This window comes from Canis aureus, chromosome 13 (genome assembly GCF_053574225.1).
Source record: "Canis aureus isolate CA01 chromosome 13, VMU_Caureus_v.1.0, whole genome shotgun sequence".
Taxonomy (NCBI): Eukaryota; Metazoa; Chordata; class Mammalia; order Carnivora; family Canidae; genus Canis; species Canis aureus.
The window spans coordinates 20,913,748-20,927,057 of NC_135623.1; the positions used below are offsets into that span (position 1 = coordinate 20,913,748).

A 13,310-nucleotide genomic window follows, 5' to 3' on the forward strand; every position below is an offset into this window, starting at 1 on the left:
AATTAAAAATTCACCATTCTTTAATTCCTTTATGTCTTCATTTCCTTCCTTCTCTGCGCAAGAGTCCATGATCTATTAAAATTAGCCTTGTGAATATATCCTCAGTAAACTTGCTCCTCTTTTCCTATGCTGTAGGCACCCAACTTTATTCCAACACTTGTTAAATTCAACTCTATTCCTTGTCTACACCTGGATAGCTGAGTGTGGAGAAGAATAACACTATCCTCACTGGTCTCACATAAAATTCATGACTACTGATCTTAAAATGGGCCTTTGGTATTGCTCTGCTGAATTTCTGCATTTTTGCAATCCATTTGCTCTCCCACTTTCCTATATGACAATATCATGTGTTCTTTTTTCCTTCAAATCAACAACTTGTCTTTCCCCTTCTAACTAAAGAAATTACTTCTGGGACACCTAGGTGGCTCAGACAGTTAAACATCTGCCTTCTGCTCAGGTCATGATCTCAGGGTTCTGGGAGTCTCTCAACAGACTCTCTGCTCAGGGGAGTCTGCTTCTCCTGCTCACTCTCCCTATGTGCTCTCTCTCTCAAATAAATAAAATTTTGAAATTGCTTCCTGTTTCACTGGTAACATTAAGATAGAAGATATCTAATTCCCTCATGATCCTGTTGCCACAGCTATCAATGTATTTACATCTGAATGTGAATACCCTCTTTCTCTTGTTCCATTGGATGACTGTTCAAGTTTTTGTCCAGGATCCACACATCATTACTTGTGGACTAAATCCCATTCCATCCCTCTATTCTGTTCAAGGACATCACCCTCGGAATTATCTTGTCCTTTTTCTTTGGTGATAGCAGTTTTTGTGTCTCTACTGAGCCATTCTTGTCAGCATATAAATATGTGATACTGTCTCGCATTTAAGAATAATGAAGAAAATTCCCTTGAGCCTCTATCTTTCCAGCCACTTCCGTATTTCTCTCCTCCCTGTTTACAGCAGTACTCCTTAAGACAGTTGTCTGTAGACATTTCTTTTTTATCTTCTTTCATTACAATGAAAGCCATTACAGTCAGGCTTTCATCCTTACCATTCCATTGAAACTATTTTGTCAAGATCACTTGGGGATCTCTCAAGCCCCGAGATCATTTACTTGGTTGATCATTTTCTCTTTGTTGAAATGCTTTCTTAAAAAGGTACCATGCTCTTAGTTCTCCTTTATTAATTGCTGTCTCTTGGTTTCTTTTTTTTTTTTTAAGGATTTTATTTATTTATTCATGAGAGAGATAGAGAGAGGCAGAGACATAGGCAGAGGGAGAAGCAGGCTCCCCATGGAGATCTTGATGTGGGACTTGAATCCAGGACCCTGGGATCACACCCTGAGCCAAAGGCACACTCAACCACTGAGCCACCCAGGTGCCCCAGTCTCTCTTGGTTTCTTTTGCTGGTTCTTCCTCATCTTCCTAACTGCTAAACATTGGTGAACCCAGGACTTAAACCTTAGACTTCTTTTTTTGTTCTACTATGCTCTGTAGGCAGACAGCTCTTGATTTTTTTTACCTCTAGCCCAGCCTTTCTCCTGACTTCACATTCTTCAAGTAGGCTGCTGGATTATCTACTCTTGGATGTTCACTGGATATCTCAAGCTTAACATGTTTAAAAACAAAATACATGTTTTTAAATATATTCTTTTAAATATACTCTTTTAAATATATTCTTTTTATATAGCCTTCTTCATTTCAATAAATAACCATTCCATTCTTCTAATTGCTTAAGATAAAAAAAACTTGAAATCATCTTTGTTGTCTTTCATTCATACTCATCCATGTCCATGACATCAGCATATCTTGTCAGCTCTTTCTTCAAAATATATGTAGAATTCCACCATTTCTCACTATTGCCTCTTACTACTATCCTTGTTCAGGATGTCATCCATCATCACTTGCCTAGATTATTTTAATAGTTTCCCAACTGATCTTCCTACTTCTACCCTTGCCCACTTTGATCTGTTTTCAACCTGGCAGCTAGAGTGGGCCTTTTAAAAATTAAAAAGTGGACCTTTTATATCATGATAGATGATATAATTCTGTTCAGAATCCTCTTGTGTCTCTCCATCTTACTCATAAAAGCCAAAGCCCATAAATTGGCTTACAGATTGTTACATGATCTGGGCTCCTTTTACAGCTCTTACTTTTCTCTCCTATTAGTTCTCTCCTTTTTGCTCATTCAGCCGCAGCATCACTGGCTTCCTTCCTTAAGCATCAAATTACCTTGTTCCTTGTGCCTTGAGCATGCCAAGCATGCTTCTACCTCAGGGGCTTTGCACTTGCTGTTCCCTCTGCCTGAAAAACTTTTCCCCTAGATATCTGCTGTGCTACTTCCCTCATTTCATTTAGGACTCTGCTTAAATGCCACCTGAAGAGAGTGGTTTTCTTTGTGCAACATATATAAAATAGCAGACCATCTACCCCCAGAACTCTTTCCTTTACTCTGCTTTTTTTTCCCCATAGGACCTATTACCATTTGATATATCTAGTTATTTATTGTTATGTTTATCTTAAACTAAGTCTGGCTTGTTCATCCTTATATGCACTATACCTCATACAGTTCCTGGCACATAATAGATAATCAAAATAAAGTTTTGTTTGTTTTTTGTTTTGTTTTGTTTTTAAGGCGGGGAGGGAGAGAGCATCTTAACTAGGTTCCATACCTGGTGTAGAGCCCAATGGGGGGCTCAGTCTCTCCACCCACCCTGAGATTATGACCTGAACTGAAATCAAGTTGGATGCTTTACCAACTGAGCCCCCCCTGTGCCCCAAATAAATTTTTTTGAAGGAATGAGTGCCTTTTAACTTTTCTCTAGCAGATCAGCTTACATTTATTGTGAGTATATGCGTGGGTGTATATACCCATAGTAACTACATATGATTAGGTGGTCCTTCTAATGTTCATTTTATAGGAATAGTTCTTCATCCATCCAAATCCTGACTTTCTATAAGCATTACTAAATCAATCCATAGATTCAAACCTTTTGTGTTTAACCTTTCACAAATCCTGATGTCTCATTTATCATGTGTAATAGCGTGGCATAAAGGGATGTGGAGATGTATTTTCCCCCCATTAAGTCTGCATGCTGTTATAAGAAGAGTTGAGTGGGAATGGTGCAGTGTTTTGTTATGATAGAATGAATCAACCTGCTGTGGTTTGATTATACTGTGTGGGACTTGGAAAACACTGCCATTTTAAGCTTTGGTTATAAATTATGTTTAAGGGACAATTGGATATGACTCAATAAACAAAAGTGGTCTAAACTATTTAAGCATCAAATTACCTCATTCTAATATAAATGGCTCTTCAAAAGCTATACTTTATAAAACAATTGAATGACAGTTGAATCATTTACTTATTGTGATGGTCTAAATAAATAGTCATTTCCAAGAATTATAAGCAAATATAAAAGACAAAATAATGTAAGGTGTTAGATTAATTATTCAGTTATAAATCATTCAAGGAGCTTAATTATGTTTGAGCATTCACAGTCAGACCTTGAGTGTGTTGGTGATTATGTGTGACAAATGCTTATCCTTCTCCTTCATACAGAGATGGCTTCTACTTCCCTCCACAGGCACACAGCCACTTATCTTTAGGTTCTAAAGAGATTGTCTCTGTTCTTCCTGAAAAAATATTAATAGATTTCAAAGTAGAAAATTTATTCAGAAAATAAAAGATAGAATTTGCTTCTGTTTTAGTTATTTTTAAGTGACTATTTTTGTTTAGTTTATTGATACTGAATGCAGGTCGGATATATTGGCCTTTAGTAACCAAGATATTTTATAGACAAATGAAATAGTTGTAAAATAATAAGATATTATATATATATATTTACATACCTAATTATATATGCCTTTTCACTTGTTCCAGTTTCATTAACATAGTAAAACTTGTTTATTATATGACACTGTGCTTTTATATCTCTATATGAAAGTAATACTTTGATAGAATTTTTTGGGAAAAAGGTCTACAGTTGCTGTCTTGTTCACAGGAAGGGAGGCAATAATAAGTTAATAAAGATCTATCATCGAGATGGTAAATATGGCTTTTCTGATCCTCTGACATTTAATTCTGTGGTGGAGCTCATTAACCACTATCATCATGAATCTCTTGCTCAGTACAATCCCAAACTTGATGTGAAGCTAATGTACCCAGTGTCCAGATACCAACAGGTATGATTATAGAAGTTTTTTTTTTTTAAGACTTTTTATTTTTTTGTTTGAGAGAGATTGAGTGCACACATGAGCAGGGGAAGAGCAGAGGGAGAGGGAGAAGCAGACTCCCCACTGAGCAGGAAGCCTGATATGGGGCTCGATCCCAGGACCCTGAGATCATGACCTGAGCCAAAATCAGACGCTTAATCCACAGAGCTACTCAGGTGGCTCCCTATAGAAGTTCTTGATAGATATTCAACAAGTCACTTTAACATCATTTCATTTTAATTTACCAGGCTTATCAATAGGAAAAAGAAAAAAATCTAGTCATTTGAAATTTCTTATTTAAGATTTAAGATATTTTTGGAACTTATTCTGTGGCTACTAGTCCTTAATAGCTTGTTGCATGTACTTATCAACTTTATATAAAAATACTTGTTTATGTTTCCTATTTATGTATCAGTCCTTAATTTTTTTATAAATAAGTTTTTATTTTGATGTTATCTAAAGGTTGGTCATAGTGTTAAAAAAAGGATTTAGTGCTTTTGCATGCCTAATATTAATACAGTGGCTTAAACTTACAGTAGAAATGCAATTTAAAAAGAAATAGATGTGGAAAAATTGATGTGCCAGAATTGTTAACATTCTTTATTTCTTTTGTTTAACTGTACAGGACCAATTGGTAAAAGAAGACAACATTGATGCAGTTGGTAAAAAACTGCAAGAGTACCACTCTCAGTATCAGGAAAAGAGTAAAGAGTATGACCGGCTATATGAAGAATATACCAGAACATCCCAGGTTAGTAAATTTTTGCTATTGAGGCTGGTAAGTAAGTATGCAGTGTTACAGTTACTGTACATTTTCTGTAATTCATCTGACAATCCTTAGCTGTCTTAGTATCTCGAACAGCCTTTTTGAGACTTTGATAATACAAATTCTTCTCCCATTCATAAATAAATTTTTTATTGGTTAAGGGTATAATTTTTTTCAGTTATTACTAACTGGGATAAGGTTTGACTGAAATGATAAAAAATAACAATAGCAAAAGTGTCAAATAGAAATTTATTTTTCTTTTATGTATAGGCAGTGCCAGGGATATTATGTCGTCTATACAATCATTAGGGCTTAGAGTTCTTCTATTTTGATGCTTTGCTATCTGTAGAAGTTGGCTTACTCCAGTATCAGCCATCACAACAATATTCTAATAAACAAGGTAGAAGAATAGGAAGGAGAGAGGAAAGTTCCCTGTTTTTTAAGGCTGCTTCCTAGAAAAAGTACACACTGCTTCTACTTTCATTGCACTAGTAAGACATAGCTACGGATTATAACTAGCTGCAGGGAGGCTAAGAAAGCTAGTTTTTATTTGGTCAGGTGTACCCAACTAACATTTGAAAATTTACTGAGGAAGAAAGAATGAATGGGAATTATGAGACCACTAGTATTCTTAACCTGAATGGGAATTATGAGACCACTAGTATTCTTAACCACAGTTTTTAGATCATAAATCTTAATATTTCTTTTATCATATATGTGCAACAGAACAAAATTCTGAAGAATAATCTAGTTCTCTTCCTAGAACTTTTTTTTCTAGTTCTTTTCCTAGTACAGTTAAAAAAAAAAAAAGATTTTACTTATTTATATGAGAGAGCGAGAGCAGGAGCACGGGGAGAGGAGGCAAAGGGAGAAGCAGACTCCCTACTGAGCAGGGAGCCCATGGGCTCCATCTCAGGACTCAGGGATCATGACGAGAGCCAAAGGCAGACACTTAACCAACTGAGCTACCCAGGGGCTCCTCCTAGAACTACTTGGATTCTTTTTTAGTTAGCTTGGGTTGGTTTAATTTGCCTGGAGATGTTACATAATATATAAAAGGTGCTGGGAATTTTTATGAAGGTGCAGGTGTTGAGGGAAGTTTACTCATTGCAGTATTTGGGTCACTAGTGGCCTAAGAAAATACTCCTAACTGGATTTCTTATCTACATTCTTTTAAAGATTATTTATTTATTTGAGAGATAGAAAGCAAGAGTGTGAGTGGAGGCACTGGTAGACGAGGAGGGAGAAGGAGAGGGAGAAGCAGATTCTGCTCAGCCATAGCAGGGCTCAATCTCACCACCCTGAGATCATGACCTGAGCTAAAGTTAAGAGTTGCTTAACCAACTGAGCCACCAGGGAGCCCCCATTTTTGCACATTCCTTTGAAACACAGATTATTACTTTGAATATCAAATTATAAAAGCATTAGTCTGTGTTGATTAGTCCATCTTATGATAGCATTTGTTCATTTTACTAAATTCATAGTGAATTCTCAGTGCCTTGATAACTTGGCTGAATCCTTTATTGAACATAAGAGTAACAGATTTTGTCTAGTGTTTGTTTTCTGTTGTGTTTGTTATTTATGTTATTATTTGCTATTATTTCCTTTTTTTTGACTTTCAATTTAATTTGCTTTTCTTTTACTGTCTTAAGGTGAAAATTTTGTTTGCTGGCTTTAAAACTTTATTTCCTAATAGAAGCATTTAAAGCAATAAATTTCCTTCTAAGCAGTCCTATAGGTAAATCCTATAAATTTTGTTATACTGTTATTTTCCTTATTCTGTTTTAAATATTTTCTAGTTTCCCTTATGATTTCTTCTCTGGGCATATGTTCTCTAATTTCTAAATATTTGGGGCTCCTCTAGATATTATTCTGGTTTAATTTTTTTGTAGTCAGTGAACATATTCATTAAGGTTGCAGTCTTCTGAAATTTATTAACTTATGACCTAATACATGCTTTATCTTAGTTAATTTGCACACTTACAGAGACTAGTAAAGTTGTTGGTACAGTGCTCTTTCAGTTGTTGGTATAGTCCTGTATAAGTATCTATTAGATCAAAATGATTTATAGTGTCATTCAAATATTCTCTATCGTTACTGAATTTTTTTTTTTTTTGGCTAGTACTGTCCATTAATTAGGAATCTTAAAGTCTCTAGTTACAATTGTAGATTTGTCTATTTCTTCTTTTAGTCCTGTTAGCTTTTGCTTTATGTGTATTGAAATTCTATTAAATGCTTACATATTTATAGTAAATTTACCCCTTTATCAATATGAAATATTTCTTGGGACACCTGGGTGGCTCATTTGGTTGAGTGTTGGGCTCTTGATTTCAGCTCAGGTCATGATCTCAGAGTCGTGGAATTGAGCCTCATGTCCTCCTCTTTGGATCTGCTTGAGATTTTGTCTCTCCCTCTCTCCCTGTCCCTCTCCCTTCCCACTCTCTCAAATAAATAAATAAATCTTTTAAAAATATGAAATATTCCTCTTTTAATCTGGTAATCCTCCTGGTCTTGAAGTCTGCTTTTTCTAATATATCCCCACCATCTTTCATATACTTAGTATTTGCATGATATGTTTTTTCTGTTCTTTTACTTTCTTACTTATCTATTTTATTTTATTTTATTTTATTTTATTTTATTTTATTTTCTGTTCTTTTACTTTCAATCTGTTTGTGCCTTTATAGTTAAAGTGTATCTCTTATAGATAATAATATATATAGTTGGGTCTGGCTTTTTTAAAAAATGCAGCCTGACAATCTCTGCCTTTTAATTGAGATGTATAATCCATTTGTATGTCTTGTAACTATTGACATGATTAGGTTTATATTTACCTATTAGATATTTTATTTTATTTATTTTTGTTCCATCTGGTTTTGTTCCCCAGCAATTCTTTCATGGTCATCTTTTGGGTCAAATATTTTTTTAGTATCCCATTATGATTCTTCATCTGGCCTTTTAGCTATATCTGTCTCTCTCTTTTTTTTTTTTTCTTATAGAAAGTTGCTCTAAAGATTACAGCGTGCATTTTTAAAAAATATTTTTTTTATTTATTTGAGAGACAGAGTGAGCAAGAGAGCACACATGAATGGGCAGAGAGAGAGGGAGAAGCAGACTCTTCTGCTGACCAGGGAGCTTGCTTGATCCCAGGACTCTGAGATCATGATCTGAGCCACCCAGATATCCCTACACCATGCATTCTTTTTTTTTTTTTACACCATGCATTCTTAATCACAGTTACTTCAGTTCATACTGTACCATGTAGCCTGTGAATGTAGTAACCGTGCTATTATATAATTCTATTTCTACCCCTTATTGTTGTTATGTATTATATATATGTATGTTAACCTCATAATTCATTGCCTATTCTAGGTACTTTATATAGTTGGAATCATACAATATTTGTCCTTTAACCTCATAATTCATTGCCTATTCTAGGTACTTTATATAGTTGGAATCATACAATATTTGTCCTTTGTCTGGTTTACTTCACTAATTGTAATGTTTTCAAGGAAAATCCATGTTGTAGCATATATATATATATAAATATTTTATGGCTAAATAATATTGCATTGTATGTGCATATGACATTTTGTTTATCCATTCATTTGTTGATGGACATTTGGGTAATTTTCCACAGTTTTTGGCTATTGTGAATATTGCTGCTTATGAACATCTAGTGTACAAATAACTGTTCAAGTCTCTGCTTTTATTTCTTTTGGATATATGCCTAGAATGGAATTTCTTGGTTATATAGCAGTTTTATATTTAACCTTTTGAGAAACTGCCAGACTGTTTTCCATACTGGTAAAACTATTTTACATTCCTACCAGCAATGCATAAAGATTCCAGGTTTTCCACATTTTCTCTAACACTTGTTATGTTTTATGTTTTTATCTTTAAATTTTTATAGCCATTCTAGTAGTATTGAAGTGATATTGTTTTTGATGAGTTTTATTTTCTTTAATACCTTACCAAATATGTGATTTTCAGATATTTTTCCCATTTCAGATATTTTTCCCATTTTTATATGTGATTTTTGCTTTTCTGATAATATCCTTTGACATGCAAATGTTCTTAATTTTGATGAAGTCCAATTTGGTTTTTGTTTTGTTACCTATACTTTTGGTATCATATTCATGAAGTTTTTCCAAATCCAGTGTCATAAAGATTTTCTCCAATGTTTATTTCTAAGAGTTTATTGTTTCTACTCTTAAATTTAGATCTTTGATCCATTTTGAATTAACTTTTTATATGTAGTATGAATTATGGTCTGGCTTTTTTTTTTTTCTTTCACATGTGAAAATACATTTTCCCTTGCACTGTGGTCCCAACACCATTTCTCCATTGGATGATCTAGGGATTTTTGCTGAAGTGAGACATAGATCATAGGTGTGAGGGTTTATTTGGGGGCTTTCCATTGTATTTCATTGATCTATATGTCTGTCCTATGTCAGCACCATATTCTGATTACCCTAGCTTCTTAATAAGCTTTGAAACCAGGAAGTGTGAGTCTTCCAAATTTGTTCTTTTTTTTTTTAATTTTTTTTTCCAAATTTGTTCTTTTTCAAGATTGTTTTGGCTATTCTGGGTCCCTTTTAAGTCATAGGAGTTTGAAGTTCAGTTTTTCTGTCTCTGTGTAAAAAAAAAAACAAACAAAAATGCATGTGGGATTTGATAGTGATTGCATTGAATCTATATGTATCACTTTAGGTAGTATTATCATCTTTTTTTTTTTTTTCATTTATTTATGATAGTCACACAGAGAGAGAGAGAGAGGCAGAGACATAGGCAGAGGGAGAAGCAGGCTCCATGCACCGGGAGCCTGACGTGGGATTCGATCCCGGGTCTCCAGGATCGCGCCCTGGGCCAAAGGCAGGCGCTAAACCGCTGCGCCACCCAGGGATCCCTATTATCATCTTAATATGAAGTCTTCTGATCCATGAACAAGGACATCTTTCCCTGTCTTTATGTCTTTAATTTCTTTCAGCATTGTTTTGTAGTTTTCAGTGTATGGATTTCTTCCCTCCTTGGTTAAATTTATTCCTAAATATTTTATTCTTTTTGATGCTGTTGTAAATGGAATTATTTCCTTAGTTTCTCTTTTGGATTGTTTATTGCTAGTGTATAGAATACAGTTGATTTTGTATTCTGCAACTTTGCTGAATTTATTAGCTCTAACAGTTTTTGGTGGATTCTTTAGGGTTTTATACCTATAAGATCATGTCATTTGAGATAGTTTTAATTTTTCCCCTTCAATTTGGATGTCTTGTATTTCTTCTCATTGCCTAATTTCTCTGGCTAGAACTTCAAGTACTTTGTTGAATAAAAGTGGTAAAAGTGGATATCTTTGTCTTGTTCATTATCTTAGGTGGAAAGCTCTCCCATTTCACCATTGAGTATGATGTTAATTTTGTGTTTTTCATATATGGCTGTATTAGTTTCCTATGTCAGCTATAACAAAGAACAACAAACTGGGTGGCCTAAGACAACAGAAATTTATTCTCTCACTGTTTTGAGGGCTCGAAGTCCAAAATCAAGGTGTTGGTAGGGCCTTTCTCTTTCTGGAGTTCTCTGAGAAGAACTTTCATTGTTTTTCTTAGTTTGTAGTGGTTGCTTGCAGTCCTTGGCATTCTTTGGTTTGGATACATCACTCCAATTTATGCCTTCATTATCAATGACATTCTCCCTCTGTGTCTGTTTTCTCTGTCTCTTTTTAAAAGATTTTATTTGTTTATTTGATAGAGGGAAAGAGAGAGCACAAGCGGGGAGTGGCAGGCAGAGAGAGAGAGAGAGGGAGAAGCAGGCTCTCTGATGAGCAGGGAGCCCGATGTGGGGCTCTATTCCAGGACCCTGGGATCATGACCTGAGCCTAAGGCAGATGCTTAACCAACTGAGCCACCTAGGCACCCCTATTTTCTCTTTTTATAAGGATACTAATCATTGAATTAGGACCTTTCCTAATCCAATATGACCTCATCTTAATTCACTAAAGACCCTGTTTCCTAATAAGGTCACATTCTAAGGTCTTGAGGATTAGGACTGATAAAATCTTATGTGGGGGGCACCTTGGTGGCTCAGTGGTTGAGTGTCTGCCTTTGGCTCAGGTTGTGATCCTAGTCCTGGGATCCAGTCCCACATCAGACTCCCCACGGAGAGCCTGCTTCTTCCTCTGCCTATATATCTCTGCCTCTGTGTGTGTGTGTCTCATGAATAAATAAAATCTTTTTTTTTTTTTTTAAATAAATGTTTGGTAACTTCACTAGTGAGTCTATCAGGTCCTGGGCTCTTCTTTGTTGGGAATTTTTTGATTACTGTTTGAATCTCCTAATGGGGTTATAGGTCGGACTGTCTGTTTTTGTAGGCTCCACACCCAGCATAGAGCCCAATGCAGAGCTTAAGCTCACGAGCCTGAGATCAAGACCTGAGCTGAGATCAAGAGTCAGATGCTTAGGGATGCCTGGGTGGCCTAGTCAGTTAAGCATCTGACTCTTGGTTTTGGCTCAGGTCATGATCTCTGGGTTGTGGGACTGAGCCCCCGCATCAGGCTCCATGTCAGCAGAGAGTCTGCTTGGGATTCTCTCCACTCCCTCTACCTCTGCCCCTGCTCGTATGCCTTCTCCCTTTCTCTGTCTAAAATAAATAAAATCTTAAAAAAAATATATTGACAGCTATAAATTTCCCCAGAGCACTGCTTTTGCTACCTCTGTAAGTTCAGTATTTGTTTTAGTTCTTAATTATCTCAGGGTATTTTCTAATTTCTCTTCTCATTTCTTCTTTGGTCTATTGGTTGTTTAAGAATGTGTTGATTTCCATATATTTGTGGGTTTCCCCATATACCTGAGAAGAATGAGTATTCTTTGCATCTGAAGCAACTCTCTTGTAGACAGCATATGGGTGGATCATGGGTTGTTTTTCTTTTTTTCTTTTCTTTTTTTTTTTAAGTAGGCTCCACACCCAGCGTGGAGCCCATTGTGGGGCTTGAACTCATGACCCAAGATCAAGGCCTGAGCCAAGATCAAGAGTCAGACACTTAACCGACTGAGCTACCCAGGTACCTCGGGTTTTTAATTTTTAATCCATCTGCAGTCTCTGACTTTTAGTTGGGGAGTTTAATCCATTTACATTTAAAATAATTACTGATTATTGGTAAGGAAGAACTGACTCTGGCATTTATTATTTTTATTATTATTTTTCTTTGTGTCTTATGTGTCTTTTGTACTTCAGTTCTACCATTACTGGATTTTTTTTTTTTTTTTTTAGTATTCTAATTTTTTGTAGTGTACCCTTTTATTGATTCCCCATTTCTTTCCTTTTCTGTACTTTTTTTTAGTTTTTCTTAGGAAATACCTTGGAGATTACAATTAACATCTCTTTTTTTTATTTTAATATTTTTTGTTTACTTATTCATGAGAGAGACAGAGAGAGGCAGAGGGAGAGAAGCAGGCTCCTCGAAGGGAGCCTGGTGCAGGATTGGGACTCGATCCCGAACGCAGGATCATGCCCTGAGCTGAAGGCAGATGTTGAACCACTGAGCCACCCAGGCATTCCTACAGTTAACATCTTAACTGCACAACAACCTTGTATCAATTATAAACTTTTTTTTTTTAAGATTTTATTTATTTGAGAGAGAGGGATAGCAACAGCATGAACTGGGGCCAGGGAGAGGGAGAAGCAGTGGGGAGCCAGATGTGGGGTTCAGTCCTAGCACCCCAGAATCATGACCTAACCCAAGGGCAGATGCCCAACTGACTGAACCACCCAGGCCCCTCAAATATAAATTATTATTCACATTTGCAGTGGAATATAAATACTTTGCTCCTATACATCATTGTTCCTCCCTCTTTATACTGTTATTGTTACTGGGATTATAGGGGCCAGAAATGCTATAATGACCTATTTTCCTATGTGAGATGTTTAATTCCATTTTATTTTCAGGTTTTATTTTATTAATTATTCAGAATGATCTTAGTAACTTTTTCTTTCTGGGTGCCTGTGTATGTTTTTTTACACTGCAAATTTAACTTCTCTGTATTCCTTCAGTTCTTCCAGATGAATTATCTGTGATGGAGACCAGTGTTTGGGGTAGAATGGGGAAAGAGTTACTGATGCTTCTTCAGATTGAATCAACATAATTTTTTAAAATTTAAGTTCAGTTTGCCAACATATGGTATAACACCCAGTACTTTTGCCATCAAGTGCCCTCCTTAGTGCTTGTCACCCAGTTACCCCATTCCCTCCCACACCTCCCCTCTGTAACCCTTTGTTTGTTTCCCAGAGTTAGGAGTCTCTCATGGTTTGTTTACCTTGCTATTCTTTCCCCACTCATTTTC

General features: G+C 35.7%; 1 protein-coding gene across 9 annotated transcripts in view; it reads left to right on the forward strand.

Moving 5' to 3' along the window:
- PIK3R3 (phosphoinositide-3-kinase regulatory subunit 3) overlaps positions 1 to 13,310 on the forward strand; it is a 139,837-nt gene that overhangs the window by 101,985 nt on the left and 24,542 nt on the right. For 8 of the 9 annotated variants that reach the window (XM_077845147.1, XM_077845150.1, XM_077845149.1 and 5 more), the window contains 2 exons: positions 4,004 to 4,184; positions 4,840 to 4,965. In XM_077845147.1, the coding sequence (XP_077701273.1) occupies positions 4,004 to 4,184; positions 4,840 to 4,965 (307 nt within the window). The remainder of the gene's footprint in view (positions 1 to 4,003; positions 4,185 to 4,839; positions 4,966 to 13,310) is intronic. The other variant, XM_077845151.1, reaches the window with a different exon arrangement.